Consider the following 26,079-nt stretch of genomic DNA (forward strand, 5'->3'; position numbering starts at 1 on the left):
AAAACAAAATGTCCAACAAACTGCTCTTACATGGACAACGTTTATTCAAAAAAGTAAAGAGAATCAAGGCCAGAAAGGAATTTAGACTTAATTTACAATAAACTCCAAATGACATTGTAAAACAGTTATACACATCCATTTACACGACCTGTACATACATTTTTTTTTTTACCATAACATTTGCAATTAATGTCAAATAACTTAAATAGTATCTATTTAAAAGTGCAAATCTTTACTCATGAATTTGAAGAAGTCCATGAATAAGACCATGGCAATCTGGGTTGTGGAGTTCACATTTCTTGTACAACAAATAATATATGTCAGAGTAGATGACTGTTCTCTTCCAAATCATGTGTGATCTCCTCATAGAATTAGAATTCCTCATCCTAATTCCTCAGTTCTGCTTTATCTGGAATATACCTCAGGCATGTAGTAAGGTAATTCAAGAAGAGTTAAGAAAAACAATCCTATTAATAATATTGAGTAATCCATGTGGTACTAGCGTTATCTGCATCATTATAAATCACTAAGCTATTCTACGGCTATACAGTATGTATGTAAGGATGGTGGGCGGGGGCAGTATTACAGGGGTTACAGACTGGTTGAGAACAATAGGGTTGAAAATAGGTGATTCTCCAAGTCACGATTAGGTGAGAATGGTAGCCAATTATTCTGACACTGCAGGGCAGATGAGAGGGTGAATCTCTACAACCCCCTCTCCAAGGGTAGCTAGTGGGGAACCCACACCCGATATTGGCCATACATGCGCCTGTCTATACATGCAGCCAATGCAAAGGAAACTGAAAGACTATCACCACAAGCAGGAGATAATATACGACAGTTCATTTCATATTATAAACTGGGTGGTTTGAGCCCTGAATCCTGATTAGTTGAAAGTTGTGGCATATCAGACCGTATACCACGGTTAAGATTAAAACATAATTTTTACTGTTCTAATTAGGTTGGTAACCAGTTTATAATAGCAATAAGGCACCTCTGGGTTTGTGGTATATGGCCAATATACCATGGCTAAGGGCTGTATTCAGGCACTCTGCGTTGCGCTTAAGAACAGGCCTTAGCTGTGGTACATATACCATATATTGGACATATACCACAGCTAAGGCCTGTTCTTAAGCACGACACAACGCAGAGTGCTTGAATACAGCCCTTAGCCATGGTATATTGGCCATATACACCACACCTCCTTGGGCCTTATTGCATTAATATATTACAGTACATTTCATAATATATTACAGTATATTACAATATATTTAATGTCATCTGCCCAGTTTACTGTTACTGGACAAGAAGAATGGAACTCAGTCTGAAAAAGGTTTAGGCATTACAATAATGTTGTGGGTCAGGAGAATGTGTGTGTGAGAGAGAGATTGGTCTGGTGGCGCAGGACTAGGACTTCTGATCCTCTCCCGCAGCAGACGTGGCTGTGCTCTCCGGCTTAAGGATCTGATAGGTGATGAGATACTCTGGGTAGGCCTGCCAACAAACATGAGACAGTGAAGGGCAATAAGAAGAGCAAATAATAAGTACTGGATTACAAAGCAACATTTCCATTGTGGATGCTTTAGTCCAGGTCTAGGCTTAAATCTGTGTCTGGGAGACCAGCCCCTAATTTGTAAAACTTCTGCCTGGACTTGCCTTTGAGGGGATAAATAAAATAGTATTCAATTTAAGTCTCACCTGCTCCCCTCTGTAGATTACATACTCTGCGTAGGCCAGGCCGTTGACGCTGGGCCGACCAATCACAGAGTGGTGTCCAGGGGGGGCGTGGGCCATCTTCATGGCACTGAACTGGAGGAAGGATTTCCCCAGGGTCACACGGCAGAATAACATCTGCCTGGAAGTCACGGAGAACAGGGGTCAAATAATGGTTCAGTAATGAGGTTTCACAATTATCATAGCTCTGATGAAAGCTGTGATTGATGGATTAATTGATTGAGAGAGAGCCACTAGTTTGGCAACAGTCTATTCATGAGTAATAGCAGTAAACCCTCAATTCACCTAAATGTGTGTTCTTTACATCAATCATGTCTCACCTGTGGCACAGGTAACAGGAGCGGTCTTTGTGAGTGGGGCATCCGGTGCCGCCCCCGATGCCATACACATACTGGTTACTCTTAGAGGAGTTCTCAGCAAAGTAGATCCCTGCTCCAAACATCCCTCCGATGTATGCATGCCGCTCGTCAAAGCCTTTGTGGATGATGGCATTTATGAACGGAGAACCTGGAGAACCAAAAGACATGAAACAAGAACAATGTGAAATACGATTGAAATTGATATTTGTAAAAACAAAATTATAATAATAATAATGACACAGGGTTAACATTTCTCTAGTGATAATCAGTTAAGACATCATTTTTGTTGTTGAAATAACAAGGAGCATGGTAAAAAAACTAAATACAAAAAAAACAGCTTTGTAATATGAATATGTCTTGTTACCATGGAAGAGCATGCGCTCATTGTGGTGGTTATGGTTCTCATCGGAGATCTCCTTCTGGCGGTGTGTGTATCGCTCTCGCAGCTTCTTATTGACCACCTTCTGGATCTGCATGGACACACAGACAGGAATCAACTATAGCAGCAATACTAAGAACTTCTAATCTTTCTTCCTTTTCAAAAGATGGGATCAAAATTCCTGAAACCATTGTGCAGGGATAGGCAACTAGATTCAGCCCGATGCTGATTTTTGTCGGAGTGGATGATTGGGGGCCGGAACATAATTCTAATAATTTCTACACTGCAAACTGACCACAACTAAGCCCCAAAAGAGACTATTTGAAAATAACAAAATAAAAACACGAACACGTCTCCTATTAAAAAATAAATAAATAAAATCCACTTGCGGGCAAGTTTTGGGCCGTCTGTTGCCGACCCCTGCCATAGTGCATTCTTAACAACCAATAACTGATCGAGGATGGTATCAAATTGAAGATATGGGTATATTTCTATCTCAAAGAGATCCATCCTATGAGCAAATGTAGAGTAGAGCGTGTAGTACTGTAATATAATGTAAAGCTGACCTTGATTATGTTGTATCTGCTGAACACCCCTCCTGCGTTGCCTCCATCCCTGTGTTCTCGGATGGTACTTTGCATCTGGAGCAGAGAGAAGAAAAAAAAACATGAAACGTCTTAAAACAGTTTTTTTTAATCACAGAATTTCATTCGATTTCTCTAAACATGGTACTCTTTCACCCCTGAGCGACAGTTGGTACAGAACCTTCACTCAGCTTCATTAGGATGCTGTGGATCAGTGTTGTCAAAGGCTCTGTTTTTATCAGCATTCAGACCAGAGTGTGATGAGGTCAACTCACAGAATCAAATAGAATACATACGTATGTACACATTATACACAAGTGTACATAATATTAGGAACACCTTCCTAATATTGAGTGGCACCCCTTTTGCCCTCAGAACAGCCTACATTTTTTGGAGCATGGACTCTACAAGGTGTCAAGAGCATTCCAGAGATGCGGCCGATGTTGACTCCAATGCTTCCCACAGTTGTGTCAAGTTCACTAAATGTCCTTTGGGTGGTGGACCATTCTTGATACACACAGGAAACTGTTGAGTGTGAAAAACCCTGCAGTGTTGCAGTTCTTGACACACTCAAACCAGTGCGCCTGGCACCTACTACCATATGCCGTTCAAAGGCACTTACATTTTTTGTCTTGCCCATTCACCCTCTGAATGGCACACAAACACAATCCATGTCTAAATTGTCGCAAGGCTTGAAAATCCTTATTTAACCTGTCTCCTACCCTTCATCTGCACTGATTGAAGTGGATTTAACAAGTGACATCAATAATAAATCATAGCTTTCACCTGGATTTACCTGGTCAGTCTGTCATAGAAAGAGCAGGTGTTCCTAATGTTTTGTACACTCAGTGTATAGCTCTCTGTATGGGTGTACCCACCTCCTCCTCCACTGATTGTCCCTCCTTGTCGTCAGGGGCAAGGTCAATGAGGACCGTGCCCTGGTTGGCACAGTGGAATGTCAGATATGGGTTGGCACCTGGAGAACAAACAAATAACCTGTTACACACTCATACTTGGTTACACATTGGGTTGGCTTCCCACCTATACTTTCAGGGCCAGTTTCCCACACGTATATTAGGCTTAGTCCTGGACTAAAAATAACTTTCAATAGAGAATCTCCATTCCAGGAATAGGAGGAATAGTGTAAGTATCTGAAGCAGCAATAAATGGGAAAAGACATCAGCTCCTCAGAGATTTCTCGGGAATGTCCTGACCAATGATCCCTCGCGCAGTAGCTTCGATACTGCCGCGCAGAAGAAATATCAGCCCACGGAGAGAAGCACGAGATTGAACTTCACTCTACTTTCTAGAGTTTTCTCTGTTAGTTAACACTATCAATGTTTCCCTTTACTGTGGCAATTATGATCGAATCAACACAATATTAGCCACTTTAAATGCAACATACCGAAACAAAAACTATGAAAGACTTTGCATGCAAAACTATGCAGGAAATGTTGTTGTAGGCAGAACTTAGAGTAGGATTCTATTGCATTGATGCACAAGACTCAGTCCGGTGCAGTGTAAACAATCAGAGCTGCAGTAGACCTATATGCAAATCAACCATTGCCATATATGGATCTGGACCATTTACAGCATGAGTGGTCGTGAGTAGATGTGCTTACTTTGAGAACAAAGCAGGAGCTGCATGTAGTCATGTGTGCACATTTTGTTAATATTTTTTGCTAGTTAGTGAGGGGAGTGATTTCTTCCTACAAAAGCACAAAACTTTGAAAAGCAAGTCAGGTAAAAAGCTTTTTTTTATGTTAAGGGGCAGTGTTGTATTTTGAGACAGGCTTGAATAAGTTAAGTAGCCAATAGGCAGAGGGTAGCTAGCATAATTTGTCTGATTCCCTGTAATAAATCGTATGGGAATAATAATGCATTTTATTTTGTAAAGTGGTTTCTTGCATCAAACAACATTTTCAGTCACGTCCTTGTCTGAAGGACAAGTGGATAAACAGGTTAATGTCAAGCACTGCCTGTTGTTTTCAAAAGTCTCATGGAATGTTGGCCTACATTGAACACCACATATTGGCTGTTACTGTAGGCTGAATGATAGAACAGCTATTTCCATGTTAAAATGTTACGGGATGTATTTTCTCCATTGTTTGTCTCCACTCTGGTAGTCCTACATTATGGTGAAATAGCCACAGTAGCCTACTTTGCCACTGTTAAAACTAACTTAAAGCAGGTACAGCCTCAGCGTTCACAGTAAATGTGCGCTGGAAGTTGCACAGAATTTTCACAAAGTTCAAGTTTGCACTCAGCAGACCTGACATTTACTCAGTGGAAAATATCCTTTGAGGGAACATTGGTCCAGACCTTGTTGTCCTCCCAGCAGCCTCTCCACTCCCTTGATGAGTTTGTGTCGGTGGCCGTAGGCGTTGATCCCAATCTCCTTCAGCTCCTCATGACCCATGTCAGCCAGCACATCCAGAGAGATCTGGGAGAGAACAGGACATTCAGTACAGAGCAGGGATCCTAAACTGTGTCATGACAACAGCTACTTCAGGAGTGGGAAAAAGACATGAAATGTCAGACTAATTAGATGCCCTATTAAATAAGTTACGATATAGCATAAACTCAATCATTAAAACACTCACCTGTTCTCTCTCAAAGATGTCCCTCAGATGCTCCAGACCCAAGCTCTTCAAGAACTGACTGATGTTCATGTCCATCATCACCACTGGAATACAAAGAGCAGATTCAGTATGTGAAATGAATGGGCCATATTGATTCCTCTGTATTGACTTACATGCTGACCACACGTTATTCAATAATTTTATCCAAACTGCTCACACGCGTCTGCATAGCCAGGCGCCAAAATAGACGTTGGTTCTATTTGAGACGCTTGATGCGCTGCAAGTCCCGCCTCTCCCATTTCCTCATTGGTTTTTAGGAGCATATATCTACGTGGGCGATTGAAAGATGAACTGAGATCCACACTCCAGTCCAGTTGGTAATGCACCTTAAAGTTGGTTGCCAACCAATATAAAGTCAGAAGACTGAAGGAGGAGAGACTATAAAATTAAAACTAGGTTTACCCTTTTATATGTGGATTAATTGTTGGAGTAGAGAACATAGCTAATTTCAGGTAAAATAACAACCCAATGTTTATATCCCAGGACAAATTAGCTAGCAACAGCAAGCAAAATTGCCATGAATGTTTAATGAGTTTCAACCAGTCCTCAAATTAGTGTAGTTGGTTCAGAGTTGGTTTTGATATTTCAACCTGCATGTTCTGATCACGTCTGGTGTGACTGGACAAAAATCAACATGCGTGCGATGGCGCACGCCAGGGACTGGTCTAGTCAGCATGTTAGACTTCAACCAGTGAGTCAAAGCTGTTGACAGAGCTGTTGAATCTACAAGAATATCAAAACGAGTAGAATATCAGCTTCATGCTAAAACCCCAGCCCCAGTTTCGTTCCTGGCTCTCTGTCTCTACTCACATTCTCCCTCCTTCCTATCGGAGCCCGTGGCCCCGTCGGCCACCCCGGAGGTCCCTGCGGCCCCCAGCTCGTTGAGTGGCCCGGCCAGGTTGTCGATGCTGCTTGCTGCAGACAGGCAGGAGGGCGTGGAGGCCGGGGAGATGACCGAGCCGGCGCTGACCACTGTGGCCTGGGGCTTGAAGCAACTGGGCAGGGAGTCTGGGGGCATGGCATCCATCAGCAGGGCCCGGATGTCATCAGCCTGAGAGGAGGACATAATTAGATGGCAAAACCATGTGTGAGAGCTGGTTGTTCTAAAAGTTTGAATTTCAGGCTGTGGACCAAATCCCTAGTTTCTGCAAAGTGTGTCAAAATATATATAATGGGAAAAATGGTAAGAATTTAGAATGGTATGGTGCATAAAGATGGCGGCCCCCATGTACTCATAACAAACGGCTCATTTGCCATGTTCACCGAAATGTATCGTTACTCTTTTTTTGTATGGACATTAGCACAGTATACAGTGAATTCAGATGGTATTCAGACCCCTTGACTTTTTCCACATTGTTACGTTACAGCCTTATTTGAATTTTATATCCTCAATCTACACACAATACCCCATAATGACAAAGCAAAAACTATTTTTTTTAAGAAACGTTTGCAAATGTATAAAAATAAAACTGAAATAACATTTACCAAAGTATTCAGACCCTTTACTCAGTACTTTGTTGAAGCACCTTTGGCAGCAATTATAGCCTCAAGTCTTCTTGGGTATGACGCTAGAAGCTTGGCACACTTGTATTTGTGGAGTTTCTCCCATTCTTCTCAAGCTCTGTCAGGTTGGATGGAGAGTGTCGCTGCACAGCCATTTTCAGGTCTCTCAAGAGATGTTCGATCGGGTTCAAGTCCGGGCCACTCAAGGACATTCAGAGACTTGTCCCGAAGCCACTCCTGCGTTGTCTTGGCTGTGTGCTTAGGGTCGTTGTTCTGTTGGAAGGTGAACCTTCACTCCAGTCTGAGGTCCTGAGCGCTCTGGAACAGGTTTTAATTCATGGAACAGTTCTCCATTCATCTTTCCTTCAATCCTGACTAGTCTCCCAGTCCCTGCCGCTGAAAAACATCCCCACAGCATGATGCTGCCACCATGCTTCACCGTAGGGATGGTGCCAGGTTTTCTCCAGACATGATGCTTTGCATGCAGGCCAAAAAGTTCCATCTTGGTTTCATCAGACCAGAGAATCTTGTTCCTCATGGTCTGAGACTCCTTCGTTGCCTTTTGGCAAATTCCAAGCGGGCTGTCATGTGCTTTTTGCTGAGGAGTGGCTTCCGTCTGGCCACTCAACCATAAAGGAATGATTGGTGGAGGGCTGCAGAGATGGTTGTCCTTTTGGAAGGTTCTCCCATCTCCACAGAGGAACTCTGGAGCTCTGTCAGAGTGACCATCAGGTTCTTGGTCACCTCCCTGACCAAGGCCCTTTTCCCCGATTGCTCAGTTTGGCCAGGCAGCCAGCTCTAGGAAGAGTCTTAGTGGTTCCAAACTTCTTCCATTTAAGAATGACGAAGAGCACTAATGTTCTTGGGGACCTTCAATGCTGCAGAAATGTTTTGGTACCCTTCCCCAGATCTGTGCCTCGACGCAATCATGTCTCGGAGCTCTACGGACAATTCCTTTGACCTCATGGCTTGGTTTATGCTGACATGCACTGTCAACTGTGGGACCTTATATAGACAGGTGTGTGCCTTTCCAAATCATGTCCAATCAATTGAATTTACCACAGGTGGACTCCAATCAAGTTGTAGAAACATCAAAGATGATCAATGGAAACAGGATGCACCCAAGCTCAATTTCAAGTCTCACAGCAAAGGGTCTGAATACTTATGTATAAGTAGTTTTTTTATTTTTAATACATTCTACAAACCTGCTTTTTCTTTGTCATTATGGGGTAGTGTGTGCAGATTGATGAGGGAAAAAAACATAATTGGATACATTTTAGAATAAGGCTGTAACGTCATTTGTTTTTTGAAAGTCACAGGATCTGAATACTTTCCGAATGCACTGTACATTCTGTTTCCAAGACAGTGGCAATTACAAAAAAAAGAAAAATTAGATGGTTCAATCTGCCTATAATTCAGAACTAGGTCGCACGCCGTAGTTAAACTGTGGATAGTGTTCAAACGATGGAGTCATATCTGAATTCCTATCTTTATGCACCTTCGCCATTCGAGCAAATGTCTGCCAGTAACAGCAAAAAACAACACTTCATTTTGTGGCATTGCTAGCTGTTCTAACAGTAAGAGATCAAGGTGTGTTACCGTAGCCAGGTCCAGTGCCGTCTGTCCCTCCTGATTCTTCATGGTGGGGTCTGCTCCGTGGGCCAGCAGGAGAGCACACAGCTGGGTCCGGCCCTTTTGAGCCGCCTCATGGAGGGGGGTGAAGGCCCACTTGTCTGTAGCATTCACACACGTGTTGAACTTTATCAGGAGGGCAGCAATGTCCACGTGCTGTAGGAGAGAAGAGACAGGAGAGGAGAGGAGCAGAGGATAGAAGTAGCAGATGAGAGGAGAGACAAAATTAATAACACGATATGACCAGAAACTGATGACATCCACACTGTTACATATCTTAAGCTTTCCACAAGGTCACTTTCATCACAGTGTGGGTGTTTTGTCCTTATATTTGCTGTATGGATTTTCTATAAGGTGTTGTAACCCAAACAATATCTTCTAAGTCATCATCCAAGTTGTTACATAGACAATACATAAATACCTATGCTATGTTATAAAACCTTAGGCCAAACCATACAGCATGTACAATGTCTTCCGCGGCCTGGCGTAATGTTTGTGCCGACTCACCCCGTAGGAGGCAGCGTTGTGCAGGGGGATGAGGCCTCCTTTGTCCTGTGCGTTGACATCAGCCCCATGCTCCAGGAGATACTCCGCCACCTCCAGGTTGTTGTAGCCAGCTACAGAGGTGGGAAACAAGACGGATGACAACATGAAACAACATGGCAGTCTACCTTATGAAAAAAAAAACATGAGTGAAAGATCTTTATGTAATGTGTCAAAGTAATAGTATAGCTCCAAATTATCAAAGTGTCCAGGGTTTGATGAGTTGCCTGTCATCCTTTTATGTAAGGGGATCCACTTCTGTTTCGGTTGTAAAAGTTTGTGTCTGGGTTCCACATTTGCCATTCAATAAATTGATTCCACTGCTTTGCTTGCTATTTGAGGTTTAGGCTGGGTAACTGTAAAGCACTTTGTGACAACTGCTGATGTAAAAAGTGCTTTATAAAAATATGAAAATCTATCGATTGATTCTGGTAGGTACAGTACCTGCAAGGTGCAGGGGAGTGGAGTTGCGTCCCTGTGTGTCTCTACAATTGATGTTCTCTGGGCTGCAGAGTTTCTGGACGCGGGCCAGACAGCCCTTTTTAGCAGCATCCAGCAGGGCAGCGTCTCCTCTTAGCAGGTCCTGGATGTCCGTGTCTCCATCCTTCACCATGTCCAGAGGCATATTACCATCACGGTTCTTCTTGGTGGGGTCTGCTCCATGCTGGTGAAACACAAATACATCATCTTGAATGTACATAAAACATTTTTCTTTTTAAAATGTGTTAAATACTTTGTTCTGGCGCTGAAAATCTCTTTTAGCTATACACAGAGCCACTTTGGCACTTTGAGCAAAGTCTATAAAAAGCTATCACAATAAATACTTCCGTTTGCCTCAGTATATATAGCCTGATGCCTTTGCGACCTGATCATTTCTGAAGAGCTGATATGAAAGGCACAGCTAGACTAACCTTGAGCAGCAGTTTGCAGATCTCGTATTTGCCCTTGGCAGCAGCCTCGTGGAGGGGGGTGAATTTCCAGAGGTCAGCTACGTTCACCGACGCCCCGTGTCTGACCAGCAGCTCAGCCACCTCATAGTGACCATAGGAGCAGGCGTTGTGGAGGGGCACCAGGCCACTGCAGGACAGACAGAAGACTAGTTAAACCAGTAAAAGCACAGAGATCCTATAAATAATGTAATTCTATGACTACAGTTTTCAAGTATTGTATGTATTGAATGCAAAATGTAATCCAATGATAGAGGTATTCAATGCAGAATGAAAGCAAATGTAAAGATATGTATTCAATACAAAGTGAAAGCCTTTTTGCTGACTCTCTGAAGTGAAAGCAAAAGTCTCAGCAAAGACAGTAAGGAAGACAGAGGTAGTAGGGTGGACTAGTAAGACAACACTTACCCTTTGTCTTTAGCGTGTACGTCAGCTCCATGATGTAGCAGGTACTCCACCACGGCCACACGGTTGTAGCCTGCAGCAAAGTGCAGAGGGGTGGAGTGACGACCCTCCAGGTCCCGACAGTTCACGTTCTGGGGAGTGCACAATTGCTACAACAAAGACGAGACAACATAGACAGAATATCAAAAGTGACAGAGGAAGACATCTTGGGTTCATGATGGTAGGTCGATGGTTGATGCATGTAACATGATTGAATTCATGACCCCGAGACGATGTAGCTGATCAGCTTACCTGCACAGTGTCCAAATCTCCAGCCTTAGCGGCTTCCAGAAACCGGTAGTCCACGTCAGAGTTACGAGTTGGAACATTTTCTGTATTTAATGGATCAACATCATGAAATAAAACATACTGGGAAATTTGACAAAGCACTATGTAATATTTACAGGCAAGATAATCGATCATTTCTTTGTTATACATCTTGCTAACTTACCATCACTGCATAGGCTAGATTTAAAGGCCATATGTATGTAATGCATCTTTCATCGAAGTTCATAAAACATCTTTGTCAATCCCAATGTAGAGTAGAATATAAAAAGAGAATCTTTGTATTTAACCCAAGACGCTCTACTACTGTACCATTGAGGATCTGCTGCACGGCCTCGTTGCCCATCTGTGAGGCAGTGAAGCCCTGCAGGGAGACGATGGCTGGGTCAGCCCCGTAGCTCAGCAGTAGTCTGCATGTCTGGATGTGGCCCGCCAGGGCTGCCCTGTGGAGGGCCGTCTGACCCAGGGTGTCCACCGCATTCACCTGGAGGGATGGAGGGGGGAGGGGGAAGGACAGAGGGAATGTGATACACTTATTTCATAAAATCTTTTTTGTTGAAGTTATCAGATATGGACACTGTGAGCCAGTGAGAGAGATATGACAAGATAAATTAAATGAAGTGGTATTTGTGAGACTGAAGAAGCCTGCAGTGTGTACCTTGGCTCCATGTTTCTGCAGCACCTCTAGGATGTCGTTGTGTGCTCTCTCAGATGCAACATGCAGGGCCGTCATGAAGCTACAGACAGAAGAGACACAGAGAGAGGTATCGCTTTACTTGTGCTGGAATCAGCCTCAGAGGATTCTCATTTTGCAGTTTAACAAGCCAACATTCTCAATTGAAACCAATAGATGCAAAACTATTTTTGGCGGGGGGGGGGGGGGTACACACCCCTCCGATTCAATGTTATTGGAAAGACATGGTGTCTTACTCTTTGTTCTTCTCGTTGATGTTGGCACCTTTACGCAGCAGCAGCTCTGTCACCTGCTTCCGTTTGGGGTGAGGGGAGGCAACGGCACAATGCTGAAACAGAAGGACAACACCTTCAATGAAATCACTGTATGGAGTGTGTGAGAATGCCTTCTCAGGTTTTGTGCTTGTTTTTATAGTGGTCATCCTAGGTCATGCATGTCACAAAGGGAGCAAGGTTATGTATGTTACACAAATGTATTCTGACAGACATAGGATACGTCCAAAATGGCACCCTGTTCCCTATATAGTACACTACTTTTGAGCACGGCCCATAACTTTTTAAATAGGAAATAGGGTGCCATTTGTGACATCCAAAGCTGTTGATTATGACGTAACGTTAGATGTCAGCACTGTGACATTGAGCATCAGCCAGAAGGAACAGGGATGATCTCACCAGGGCTGTCTCATTGGTCTGTGGGTGTTTGAAGCTGATGATCTCCAGAGCCAGGGTCTTCTTCACCTTGGCCATGTCTGCCTCCCGAGCTGCCTGGAGCAGTGAATGACCTTTAAACTCATCTGGATGGCAGAAAGGAGATTGAACAAAAAAGGTTAGATTGAAATGTGAGAAAAGCCATGGGCCCACGCAGACATTCTCATCTGTATATAGTCTTTGTGAATTGTGAGAGTAGTCTGTGCACAAGTGTTCATTTCATTATCAGGTATAAAAAAAAAGTGTGCACATGTATACAGTGCATTCGGAAGGTATTTTGCCTCAATCTACACACAATAACCCATAATGACAAAGGATATAATCTGGATTTGATCAAAAATAAAGAACTGAGGGCATCCCGAGTGGCGCAGTGGTCTAAGGCACTGCCTCACAGTTGCTAGCTGTGCCACTAGAGATCATGGTTCGAGTCCAGGCTCTGTCGCAGCCGGCCGCGACCAGGAGACCCATCGGGCTGCGCACATTTGCCCAGCATCGTACGGGTTTGGGGAGGGTTTGGCCGGCAAGGATTTCCTTGTCCCATCGCGCTCTAGGTTCTCCTGTGGCGGGCCGTGTGCATGCACGCTGACATGGTCGCCAGGTGTACGGTGTTTCCTCCGACACATTGGTGTGGCTGGCTTCCGGGTTTGTGTCAAGAAGCAGTGGGTCATGTTTCGGAGGATGCATGGCCTTCGCCTCTCCCGAGTCCGTATGGGAGTTGCAGCGATGAGACAAGACTAACTACCAATTGGATACCACGAAATCGGGGAGAATTTAAAAACATTTTTTTTTATAAAGAATTGAAATATCACATTTACATAAGTATTCAGACCTTTTACTCAGTACTTTGTTCAAGCACAACTGGCAGCGATTACAGCCTCGAGTCTTCTTGGGTATGACGCTACAAGCTTGGCACACCTGTATTTGGGGAGTTTCTCCCCTTCTTCTCTGCAGATCCTCTAAAGCTCTGTCAGGTTGGATGGGGAGCGTCGCTGCACAGCTATTTTCAGGTCTCGCCAGAGATGTTCGACCGGGTTAAATTCCAGGCTCTGGCTGGGCCACTCAAGGACATTCAGAGACTTGTCCCGAAGCCACTCCTGCGTTGTCTTGGCTGTGTGCTTAGGGTCGTTGTCCTGTTGGAAGGTGAACCTTCACCCTAGTCTGAGGTCCTGAGCAGGTTTTCATCAAGGATCTCTCTGTACTTTGCTCCGATCATCTTTCCCTCGATCCTGACTAGTCTCCCAATCCCTGCCGCCCTTAAAACATCCTCACACCATGCTTCACCGTAAGGATGGTGCCTTGATACAATCCCGCCTCAGAGCTCAATGGACAATTCCTCAGACCTCGTGGCTTGGTTTTTGCTCTGACATGCACTGTCAACGGTGGGACTTTATATAGACAGGTGTGTGCCTTTCCAAATCATGTCCAATCAATTCACCACAGGTGGACGCCAACCAAGTTTTAGAAACATCTCAAGGATGATCAATGGAAACAGGAGGCACCTGAGCTCAATTTTGAGTCTCATAGCAAAGGTTCTGAATATGTAAATAAGATTTTTTTTTTTATTAGTAATACATTTGTAAAAAATAAACAGTTTTTGCTTTGTGATTATGGCAAATTGTGTGTAGATTGATGAGGTAAAATTTTTATTTATTTAATCCTTTTTAGAATAAGGCTGTAACGTACCCACATTTTGTTAAAGGGAAGGGGTCTGAATACTTTACGAATGCACTGTGTGTGTGTATGTATGTACGTACAGTGGCAAGAAAAAGTATGTGAACCCTTTGGAAATACCTGGATTTCTGCATAAATTGGTCATAAAATTTGATCTGATCTTCATCTAGGTCACAACAATAGACAAAAGTCTGCTTAAACTAATAACACACAAACAATTATACGTTTACAAGTCTTTGTTGAACACTGTGTAAACATTCACAGTGCAGGGTGGGAAAGGTATGTGAACTCTTGGATTTAATAACTGGTTGTCCCTCCTTTGGCAGAAAAAACGTCAACCAAACGTTTTCTGTAGTTGAAGATCAGACCTGCACAACGGTCAGGAGAAATTTTGGACCATTCTTCTTTACAAAACTGTTTCAGTTCAGCAATATTCTTGGAATGTCTGGTGTGAACTGCTCTCGAGGTCATGCCACAGCATCTCAGTCATGTTGAGGTCCTGTTGCATCACCCAACATCTGTTGAGCTTCAACTTCCTGCAAAAATGTCTTTATAAACTTGGGAAATAATTTCTCTGTCAACGATAGCAAGTTATCCAGGCCCTGAGGCAGCAAAGCAGCCCCAAACCATGATGCTCCCTCCACCATAGTTTACAGTTGGGACACTTTGGACACTGTGTTAACTAACCTCCAGACGAGCTTCAATGCCATACAACTCTCCTTCCATGGCCTCCAACTGCTCTTAAATGCAAGTAAAACTAAATGCATGCTCTTCAACCGATCGCTGCCCGCACCTGCCCACATCACTACTCTGAATGGTTCTGACTTAGAATATGTGGACAACTACAAATACCTAGGTGTCTGGTTAGACTGTAAACTCTCCTTCCAGACTCACATTAAGAATCTCCAATCCAAAATTAAATCTAGAATCGGCTTCCTATTTTGCAACAAAGCATCCTTCACTCATACTGCCAAACATACCCTCGTAAAACTGACCATCCTACCAATCCTTGACTTCGGCGATATCATTTACAAAATAGCCTCCAACTCTCTACTCAACAAATTGGATGCAGTCTATCACAGTGCCATCCGTTTTGTCACCAAAGTCCCATATACTACCCTCCACTGCGACCTGTACGCTCTCGTTGGCTGGCCCTCGCTTCATACTCGTCGCCAAACCCACTGGCTCCAGGTCATCTACAAGTCTCCGCTAGGTAAAGCCCCACCTTATCTCAGCTCACTGGTCACCATAGCAGCACCTACTCGTAGCACGCGCTCCAGCAGGTATATCTCACTGGTCACCCCCAAAGCCAATTCTTCCTTTGGCCGCCTCTCCTTCCAGTTCTCTGCTGCCAATGACTGGAATGAACTGCAAAAAAAATAATAATTCACTGAAGCTGGAGACTTATATCTCCCTCAAAAGATTTAAGCACCAGCTGTTAGAGCAGCTCACAGAACACTGAGCCTGTTCATAGCCCATCTGTAAATAGCCCATCCAACTACCTCATCCCAATACTGTATTTATTTATCTTGCTCCTTTGCACCTCAGTATCTCTACTTGCACATTCATCTTCTGCACATCTACCATTCCAGTGTTTAATTACTGTATTGTAATAACTTTGCCACCATGGCCTATTCATTGCCTTACCTCCCTCCTTTGCACACACTGTATATAGACTTTTTGTACTGTATTATTGACTGTATGTTTGTTTATTCCATGTGTAACTCTGTTGTTGTGTGTATCGAACTTCTTTGCTTTATCTTGGCCAGGTCGCAGTTGTAAATGAGAACTTGTTCTCAACTAGCCTACCTGGTTAAATAAAGGTGAAATAAAGAAATTAAATGTTGGTGTGCTGTACCTTTTATTCTCCACGCATAGTGTTGTGTGTTCCTTTCAAACATCTGTCCACAGAATATTTTGCCAGTAGTGCTGTGGAACATCCAGGTGCACCTTTGCAAACTTCAGATGTGCAGTAATGTTTTTTTTGGAGAGCAGTGGCTTCTTCTGTGGTGCCCTGCCATGAACACCATTCTTGTTTAGTGTTTTACGTATCGTAGACTCGTCAACAGAGATGTCAGCATGTTAGAGATTTCTGTAAGTCTTTAGCTGACACTCTAGGATTCTTCTTAACCTCATTGAGCATTCTGTGCTGTGCTCTTGCAGTCATCTTTGCAGGACGGCCACTCCTAGGAAGAGTAGCAACAGTGCTGAACTTCCTCCATTTATAGACAATTTGTCTTACCGTGGACTGATGAACATCAAGGCTTTTAAAGATACTTTTGTAACCCTTTCCAGCTTTATGCAAGTCAACAATACTTAATCTTAGGTCTTCTGATATCTCTTTTGTTCAAGGAATGGTTCACATCAGGCAATGCTTTTTGTGAATAGCAGACGCAAATTTTGAGAGTGTTTTTTATAGAGCAAGGCAGCTCTAACCATCTCCAATCTCATCTCATTGATTGGACTCCAGGTTAGCTGACTCCTAACTCCAATTAGCTTTTGGAGAAGTCATTAGCCTAGGGGTTCACATACTTTTCTCAACCTACACTGTGAATGTTTAAATGATGTATTCAATATAGACAAGAAAAATACAATAATTTGTGTGTTATTAGTTTAAGCACACTATGTTTGTCTATTGTTGTGACTTAGATGAAGATCAGATCAAATTTGATGACCAATTCATGCATAAATCCAGGTAATTCCAAAGGGTTCACATACTTTTTCTTGCCACTGTATGCATGTATGCATGCACGTGTTCTCTCCAGTCTCCCACTGAACTCACAGGTTAGTCTCTCTTTGAGTTCGGGGGTGGGGGCCATGTCCACAGCGCTCTTGCTGTGGCAGTTGAGAAGGGTGGGGTCGGCAGCATGGCTCAGCAGCAGCGAACACACCTCCACACGGTTCTTAGATGCAGCCTCATGGAGAGGAGTGAACTGCCACAGGTCCATGGCATTCACACACGCTCCATGCTGTAGACAGACAGGAGAGTTTATTCATTGTTCTCCAATAAAACCAACATTCTAAAATGGTCTAATTAAAAGGGGCATCAATGACGGTTCTACAGAAATCAATTTTGTAAAATGAACTAGAATCTTTTAGAGCCCTTACCTTGAGCAGAAGCTCTGTAACCTCAAAGTGTCCATAGGAACAGGCGTTGTGGAGAGGTACCAGGCCACTGCCAGAGAGATAGTCATTCAAATAAACAGTTCTTGTATTCTATGAATCTGTGATTGAGACGTTTATCAGCTGAGAATGGTCTTAGACGAAGAAACAGTGGAGAAAAACAGGCCTTCAATGGGACTGTATAGAGTTTGGTCTTACCCTTTGTCCTTGGCATGGACGTCTGCCCCGTGCTGCAACAGTAGCTGGACGATACGGACTCGGTTGTAGCCAGCCGCCAAGTGCAGTGGGGTGGACTGGAAGAGAGGACATGTCATTACACACACAGAGCTCAGAGTCAATGCACATCAGAACACACTGCCTTCAGGGAGCCAGAGTGAATGGCTGATTATGCTAGGAAGCAAATTGCATTGACGAGCGGTTTGAGTTCTCATTGCAGTTGAATGGTGGAAGGATGCAAGCTCAGAATGGTTCTTGAGTATTACAGCCCAAAACAAAATCAACCTGTTCTCAACCGCCCTGTCTATGCAAGTCTGACAGAACTCAGATCATCCATCTTAAAAGATATTTTAGGCCGCACACTGACGCTAGCTTACCTCAAACAAGTTATGAAAAGTGGAAATCTGACTTGTCCCTCAACTACACCCCTTCCTTCCTAAACATAATATACAGGAGGCTAAAAATATGGCTATGGATTGAATCTACTGTTTATTCATAAAAATATGTTGTGTAGATCTGTTTGGCCATTCCAAATCACATGGTGCCCATGTGAGCCAAGCATAATAATGTTAGTGTACGTAAAGCTGTGGAATAGTTCTCCACCCAGGAGTTTAGCAACAGTTTACCTCACGGACAGAAAGGAAGAAACAGTAGCATTCATGCACTGGTAGGTATCAAGACAAAATAAGACCACTGAACAACTCAGACAGGACAGACTAACAATATCATTCATGTTTGATGAAGGCAATCACACGGAAAGAAATCGAATAATACAAAAAGCATGAGCAGCGACGACGGCACAGCACTTAAAGATGAGGTATTATATTTTTTCTTCAACCAAGGAATATGACCCATTCAGGACGAGACGTGACAAGCGGACAGTGTCAAATCACAAACATACAATATAGTACAAGAATCAATTGGCAAAATGCAGGTGCAGGCATCCAGACATGCACATGTGACCAAAACAGAAAAGTTACAGTCCTACAATAAATATATTGATTGAAGAGCAAGAAGTGATTGAAACTTAGCAGAGGTGGGTGTGTGTAAAGTAGTTAGGAGTGCAGAAAGGGGAGGGTGGCACTCTGGAAAAGCAGGCAATGTGGTATATTTGAGCTCCTTTCCAAAACCAATGAGCGAAGCGAGCCGTGGCCTCAGAACCACTTACTCACCTCCACCACACACACACCAGACCTGGGTTCAAATAGTAGGTTGGCCCAGCTGTTTTCTTTTAAATCCGTTCAGCATGTGATTGAGTGTTGCTGGAGTGCTTGATGGGCATGGTTTTGGTAGTCCACTTTGGGGACTATTCCGTCTGTACCATTGCAGCAGGAAAGCTCAAATCAAGCACAGCTAATGTATTTGAAAGACAACAAATACTATTTAAACCCAGGTCTGGCACACATACGCCCGCCCACCCACCCACATATTCACAGGACAGGAGCATTGGGGTGGGAAATATGAACGTGACCAGTAGACCCATTTCCATGATGCGCTATTACAAGTGAGAGCCAGCGTATTGGTCAAATAAAACATGGATTAAAGAAAAAATACAAAATCACAACAGTGCAACAATCAGGTGGCAGTTATCGAGAAACTTACCAGCATTTTTTGGGATGTTGACTGATCGACAATGTTGCCAGAGTCACACAAAAAAACAAAACAAAAAATTACAAAATTTTAGTATTTTTATTTCACAGCAAAAAATAATACTTCTAGCCTATCACCCTTAAAGTGAAGTGAGAAACACACCGGAATTAGCCATTCATATAAATTCAGTGACACCAGTTCCAATGAGTACACAGCTTTAGGGAAATGTGACTACTCTCACTGTTGCGCCGTAGTATTCTTAATAAGGCAGACAGGCTCTCTGGTTATCCCCTCGGGAAAAGCCAAAGTGCTTATCCTACACCCACACAAGTCCTCAGACTGGCACAGGCACACAGAGGTGCAGGGAGTGAGTGCTTTGTTGTCTCCACAGTGTGCCCAAGAGTCTTCTTAACAAAACGGCCCATTCATATAAACCCAAACAAAACAGATGAAGGAAACGCAGTTATGATAACATTTTGTTGTTGTTGAGGATTTCCTAAATGTCAGTTAGGAACAAGGTAATGTGCTTGGAAAACCTAAATGTCAAAGAATAATGAGTAGGATTTTAAAACACACTTTAGGGACCTGGTTAGCCAGAGTGAATTATGATGACAGAAAAATACTGCTCATCCAAGCCAATAGACTCTAGATTATGCATTATTCAAAATTATGAAAAGGAGAAAGATATGGTTTCTTGCCAACTCAGAGATGGATTCTAGCTTTTTGGCGATGACTTCTCTACTCATGAGAATGCATTGGGGGTGAAAAACGGAATAATTAAAACTGGTGCCAAACAAGACGAGGGGTAAATACAATTACAAATGAGCCAATACTATTCCACAATTACCAATGCAAAGTAGAGCCTTGATTTTAAGTACACTTTCCTCAGACTGAAGTTAATTGTCAAGTCATGACACCCTGAGTAGAGAGGAGTGCCCTGGTGAAACAATATCCTCTGATCCAAACACTAAACTCATCAACAGCTAATAACAATGCAAAGATTAAAATAATCTTAAACAACCACCCTATTACCACAAAACACTCATGACAGTAAGCCAATGACCATGTTCACAGTATTCCAAATAGTAGCTCATATCCTGCTAGAGGTCTTTTTCGGGATAAGCCATTTACTTTCACCTTCGATATCCCACTCAAAAGTATCCCTGTATCTATGAATAAAGAAAATATTCATAATTTAAGTTCATAGGGGTTAAATGGAATAGTAACTGAAATATGGACACGGACTGTAGGACTTTGACCTCATGTAGCGTAATATATTAACTCCTGCAGAATTATGCATTTCTTGCAGTAAAATTAAACAAATGTTAATTTTGTCTCAAACAGAAAAATATGATTTCTTTCAGCATCTCGAGAAAATGCGAATGAGTGTGTCATTTTTGACACTTATGCAAGCAGACAGTATTTCAACCACATAAAATATGCACCCAAGATGAACTGAAGTCTTATCCGAAACGTGTTTCATAGTCCTCAGCTTTCCATTTCCTTAAAACCGGTCAAACTGATGACATTAGGACATTTTGCACAGGACCTATCTTTACACTGTTTTGGAGTTACTGCATTTTCTCCTCAGTTCCTAAACGAAACAGACAACTTAACCTATGTTAACCAGGTTACTAATGCATTCATTCTATCGATGCAAGACATTCTGGTGAGCACTACTTTATTTAGTCTTCTGGTGCAATACGTTGACAGAAGAGAAGCTGCATGTATCTAACTATAGTTGACAAACAAATGGCCTACCAAATGTTGGGAATTATAAGCAGAAACGTATAGGCTATATAGCCAGTAGGCTATATGGTCCAGTACAGAGTATCAGCAAAATAAATTATGGAATTATGGTTGATCGAATTCCGCAGGTAACCTACATTTTGAAGTGATTTGTTTGACAATGAGAAGAAAACGTCGCCCAACACCCATGAAATGTGAAACTGAGCCTGCGCAGACTGTGAAAAACAACAGTAAATGGGATAAGATATTTACATGCCACAGTATCCCATCTAAGATGAGCAAATCCCAGGCAACTTATCCAGGTTTCTCATAAGCAGGATACAAGCCTTTTCAGGATGTTGTAAACGGGATATGATATTTATATGCGTCAACTCAAACAATACATGAGTATCCCGAATAATAAGATATTAGTGTGCATGTAAACGTGGTCGGTGAAAGTTCTAGAGATTCAATGCATTAAGCTAAAATTGAATTTCCATAACATATACACGCTACAATCCATGTTTCCAACTCTGGTCCTTGAGTACCCCCAACAGCACATTTTTGAAAACCTGATTCAATTTGTCAAGGGCTTGATGATTAGTTGACAAGTAGTATCAGGTGTGCTTGTCATGGGCCACAAATATTTTATTTTATGTTTTTTTTACTGTTGGGAGTTCTAGGACCAGAGTTGGGTATCACTGCACAACATCATGGTTTAACAACCCTGTCCTCACCCCACCCCCCAGATGTTTCACATTTTTGTTTTAACCCTAAACTGGCACACCTGATTAAATTTGTTAACTAATCATCAAGCCTTTGACTAATTGAATCAGGTGTGCCAGTTTAGGGTTAAAACAAAACAACCCCCGAGGAGAGGGTTGGGAAACTCTGCACTACATGATAGAATATTAATGATGTGATTAACATGACCAACTATTCAAAAACAAAGATCTGAGAGCTTCAAGCTAGTATATTCAAATAACAGCTTTGATAGGACAATTTGATCGATATTGGCAACAACTTGGTTATAGCAAATGTTTGATGTGCAGAAGACCGAGGATCAGTGTTACTAGAATTAAGGGGTAACTGAGGGACCCAAATAAAAGTGAAAATATTTCACACGAAAATCCATCTGCAAAATTCGTTTGGAGCAATAGCTAAACACTGAAGGAGTAGGAACAAAAATACTAATTATCCGTAGTCTATTAAACCGTTTTTTTTTTTTACAAAAACATTGTACCAAAATGAACCCTCTGCACACAGGGAATGGTTAAATACGGTAACATACATTTATATACAATTAAAAGGATTACATTTTAACTACGATCACAGAAAATATTTGGACAGATGGGTACCCTTTAGGTCAAAAATCAGAAAAACCCATGATATCACTGTTAAATCAGTACAGTATATAGAGAATATGGCCCGGCAGAAGTTGAGTCAAGTTAAAGCGTCCCCTGCCTAAATCCAATCCAATGACAAATCCTCTTCATAGTGTTCTACATATAATAATCCGCTTAGGATGAGATGGTGTTTTTAATCCCTACACAAGTGACTTTGTTTTGGAATGTAGGCTGAAAACACAGTCTCTCTCCAGACTTTTCTTGCCATTGGTCACACAAATCTTTAGAACAAATCAAGCATATGCTACAATTTTATACAACATTAATATAAAGTGTGGGCATGTAATGTTGTCGAGGCGATATCCTTCTTACCTTGCGGCCATCACTGGCATGGCAGTTGACATTTAGTGGGGTCAATAGTGCCATCAGCTTCTCTTCATTGCCACTCCTGTAGCACACAGTTCATAAGAGAAGAGAGAGAAAATATTTTGTATTAGAAAATGGTTAAAGATGTGGTAGGTAGCCTAATACTACAAACAGATCACTCCAATGAAACAAGTCTATAAAGATACTCACCTTGCCGCTTCCAAGAGTTCATCTTTCTTATACTCACCTGAATACAAAATATCAGGTTAAAACAGCACAGAGTTCCAAGTCAAGACAAGCCATGATTCAGACAAAAGGTTACAGTGCTGGGCCCAGTTTCCCAAAAGCATCTTATGGCTAAGTTAATAGTTAGTACGATAGGATCCTATGGTTCCCATATTGATTTTGCCTTAAGATGCTTTTCGGAAAGCGGGCCCAGGTCGTTATAGTTGCAGTCACGTAAAATACAATATACTGGCTGAAAGGGAGTAGTTGTATGAAACTCACCGGTGAGCACAGCCTTGGCGGAAGGGTCTGCCAGATCCAGAGCAGACTTGCCGTCCGTATTACGGATGTTGGGATCAGCACCATGCTGGAGAAGCACTGTATGAAGGAGACATAGGAAACAGTTTCATTATTTTAATTCAATTATAGTCTTATACCTTGCACAGTTTACAGTATTTTAACATACCTATAGTAAATCACCGTAGTAAAGTCAATTCTACATCTGCATTGCTTGCTTTTGGGGGTTTTAGGCTGGGTTCTGTATAAGCACTTTGTGACATCTGCTGATGTAAATTTGATATAAATTTGATTGATTGAATATTGTCAACATAACATTTCCTGGACAAATTACCAGGGTTTAAGAGTGTTGAAAGACACAAAACTGTATATTTGGGTGCAGTAACAAGGCACTGGGAGCAGCAATATTCCATGTGCAGGCCTCTCATTTATCACAGAAATCATTTTTAGCCAAGTACAGGTATTCTTAAGTTTAGGATGTGCATGTCACCCTCCATCTTAAGACAATTTATTTTTGACATCCACCCTTACCGATGCACACGTCAATTTTGCCCTTGATGGCTGCCTCATGCAGAGGTGTGTAGTTCCAGTTGTCCCGTGCATTGGGGTCTGCACCTTGGCACAACAGTAGACTGACCACCTCAGCGTGGCCAAAGGAGCAGGCATTGTGCAGGGGGATGAGGCCACCATCGTCTCTGGCGTGCACATTAGCTCCAGTCTGTAAGAGGTGGTCAACCACATCCTTCCGGCCAAAACCTGAGACAATGACAGACAAAACATGGTCAGTGCATACAGGGTGACAGTAATCCAGGCTGTATCACATACGGCCGTGATTGGGAGACCCATAGGGCGGCGCACAATTGGCCCAGCATTGTCCGGGTTTGGCAGTCATTGTAAATAAGAATTTGTCCTTAAACTGGCTTGCCTAGTTAAATAAAGGTTAAATTACAAAAATGTAATGTCAGTTCTATGATTTAAAAAATAATACGAGAGCATAATATCAACAACCAAACTGCTTTTTAGCAGTTCCTCTTGAACATGGTTTCCCAAACTCGAGCCTGCGATCAAGGCACTGATTCAAATAATCAAAGCTTGAAGAGTTGGTTATTTGAATCAGCTGTGTAATACTATGGCAAAAACGACGAGTGCACCCTGCATGGGCCCCAGGACAGAGTTTGGGAAACCCTGCTCTAGAATGCCAAAATAGGTATGCATATTTTGGTTCCAGCCCTGCAACAGAACGGATTCAATAAATCAGCTGGTAAGCAACTATTGATTTAGTGAATCAGAGGTGTGTTAGTGCTGGGTTGGAACCAAAAAGTACACACTCTGGGGTTCAACACGGAATAGCTTGAGAAACACCCCAAAATACACTTTTGTTTATGTTTAGCTAGTAACAACGAAGGCTGAGAGACTGAGGCCTTCTGTCCCTATCGGTCTGTGTGCCAAACTGTTTTTAGTATTAGCTAGTTATCCAACTAAGCTAGCCGTTTTCGATGGGCCTTGATCTTGGCAAAGTAGTTAGCTAACTAACAGCAGCAAATTAAATGAGCATTCGTAATTACAGTACAGTAGCTCACTAATAACTAGTTATCCATTCTCTTCGTGGCAGACCAGCATTTTGATATTTTTCACAAGCCCGATGCGATGTTTGAAAACACTCCAACCTGCCAGCTCGCGCTGACAACACAACAACAAAGCTTGTTAGCGCTAACTAACCAGCAGCGAAATGCAGAGGGGTAGATTTTCGTCCGGCCATGTCCTTCGCATTCACATTCACCGAGTCTACAAGTCTCTTCACCCGGGACACATCTCCATTCCGACAGGCCTCAAATAGCTCCCTGAAAGCTCCACCGATCCCACTACCGTCTCCAGGGGTCGTTCCTCCTGAACCCGGGCTCGAGACACTACTACTCCCCCCGCCGGAGGTTGTTGTGGTCGGGCTTGTACTGCTCCCACTGCTGAGGGCCGAGGTTTGAAGATCCGGGGAGGCCGAAGGATTCTCCATGCCCGTGCTGCATCCACGCTCACCATCCGGAGGCACTAACGTCGCTGTCACAAGATTAAGCGAGGGAGAGCCCGGCGGACTTACCGAAAGAGAACCGTTTCGTGGCGGAGATAGCAGGTTACCCTGTTGTTGCTGCGATGAGCGACGAGACACCGCCATTTTCGCAGCAGCTCTCAAGTCAGACTAGAGAGGAAGAGGCGGCGCAAGAATGATAAATCGGCCCAAAATCTGTCTTCTCCAGCAGGTGGCGTTTTTTTTTCTCACGAAGCGAAGTGTGTGTGTGTGTGTGTGTGTACGTACAGTGGCAAGAAAAAGTATGTGAACCCTTTGGAAATACCTGGATTTCTGCATAAATTGGTCATAAAATTTGATCTGATCTTCATCTAGGTCACAACAACAGACAACACAGCCTGCTTAAACGAATAACACACAAACAATGATATGTTTTCAAGTCTTTGTTGAACACACCGTGTAAACATTCACAGTTCAGGGTGGGAGAAGTATGTGAACCCTTGGATTGAATAACTAGTTGACCCTCCTTTGGCAGCAATAACCTCAATCAAACGTTTTCTGTAGTTGCGGATCAGACCTGCACAACGGTCAGGAGGAATTTTGGACCATTCCTCTTTACAAAACTGTTTCAGTTCAGCAATATTCTTGGGATGTCTGGTGTGAACTGCTCTCTTGCCACAGCATCTCAAATCGGGTTGAGGTCAGGACTCTGAATGGGCCACTCCAGAAGCCGTATTTTCTTCTGTTGAAGCCATTCTGTTGTTGATTTACTTCTGTGTTTTGGGTCGTTGTCCTGTTGCATCACCCAACATCTGTTGAGCTTCAACTTCCTGCAAAATGTCTTGGTAAACTTGGGAAAGTATTTTTCAGTCAATGAAAGCTGTCCAGGCCCTGAGGGAGCAAAGCAGCCCCAAACCATGATGCTCCCTCCACCATACTTTACAGTTGGGATTTTTGCGAGGTGTTTTATATGGTCAATGAGTGTCGAATTTTCTACCGACGTCAACTTCTGGAGATCAGTGTGGCAATGATTTATGGTCCTGA

At 42.8% G+C, this 26,079-nt stretch overlaps 1 protein-coding gene across 4 annotated transcripts; it reads right to left on the reverse strand.

The window, feature by feature from the left end:
• On the reverse strand, positions 1-25,223 carry LOC115200327 (poly [ADP-ribose] polymerase tankyrase-1). Of its 4 annotated transcripts, none has more exons than XM_029763292.1 (28): positions 24,735-25,223; positions 23,547-23,771; positions 23,001-23,096; positions 22,704-22,740; positions 22,500-22,575; positions 19,066-19,086; positions 17,446-17,540; positions 17,233-17,299; positions 16,907-17,093; positions 12,418-12,539; positions 11,983-12,074; positions 11,711-11,789; positions 11,365-11,536; positions 11,020-11,099; positions 10,732-10,877; positions 10,288-10,453; positions 9,821-10,040; positions 9,341-9,450; positions 8,801-8,989; positions 6,509-6,749; positions 5,660-5,742; positions 5,379-5,499; positions 3,935-4,032; positions 3,039-3,113; positions 2,458-2,563; positions 2,055-2,250; positions 1,699-1,855; positions 1-1,494 (listed from the first exon to the last, which is right to left on the reverse strand). In XM_029763292.1, the coding sequence occupies exons 1-28, from the start codon at positions 25,180-25,182 to the stop codon at positions 1,408-1,410; spliced, it is 3,792 nt and encodes a 1,263-aa protein (XP_029619152.1). In that variant the 5' UTR covers positions 25,183-25,223; the 3' UTR covers positions 1-1,407. The 4 variants fall into 4 exon arrangements, with proteins under 4 accessions (XP_029619152.1, XP_029619153.1, XP_029619155.1 ...); XM_029763293.1 differs by having other exon boundaries at positions 1,356-1,494; positions 2,055-2,241; XM_029763295.1 differs by lacking the exon at positions 19,066-19,086 and having other exon boundaries at positions 1,356-1,494; positions 2,055-2,241.
• Between the last annotated feature and the right edge of the window lie 856 nt (positions 25,224-26,079).

This window comes from Salmo trutta, chromosome 9 (assembly GCF_901001165.1).
Source record: "Salmo trutta chromosome 9, fSalTru1.1, whole genome shotgun sequence".
Classification (NCBI taxonomy): Eukaryota; Metazoa; Chordata; class Actinopteri; order Salmoniformes; family Salmonidae; genus Salmo; species Salmo trutta.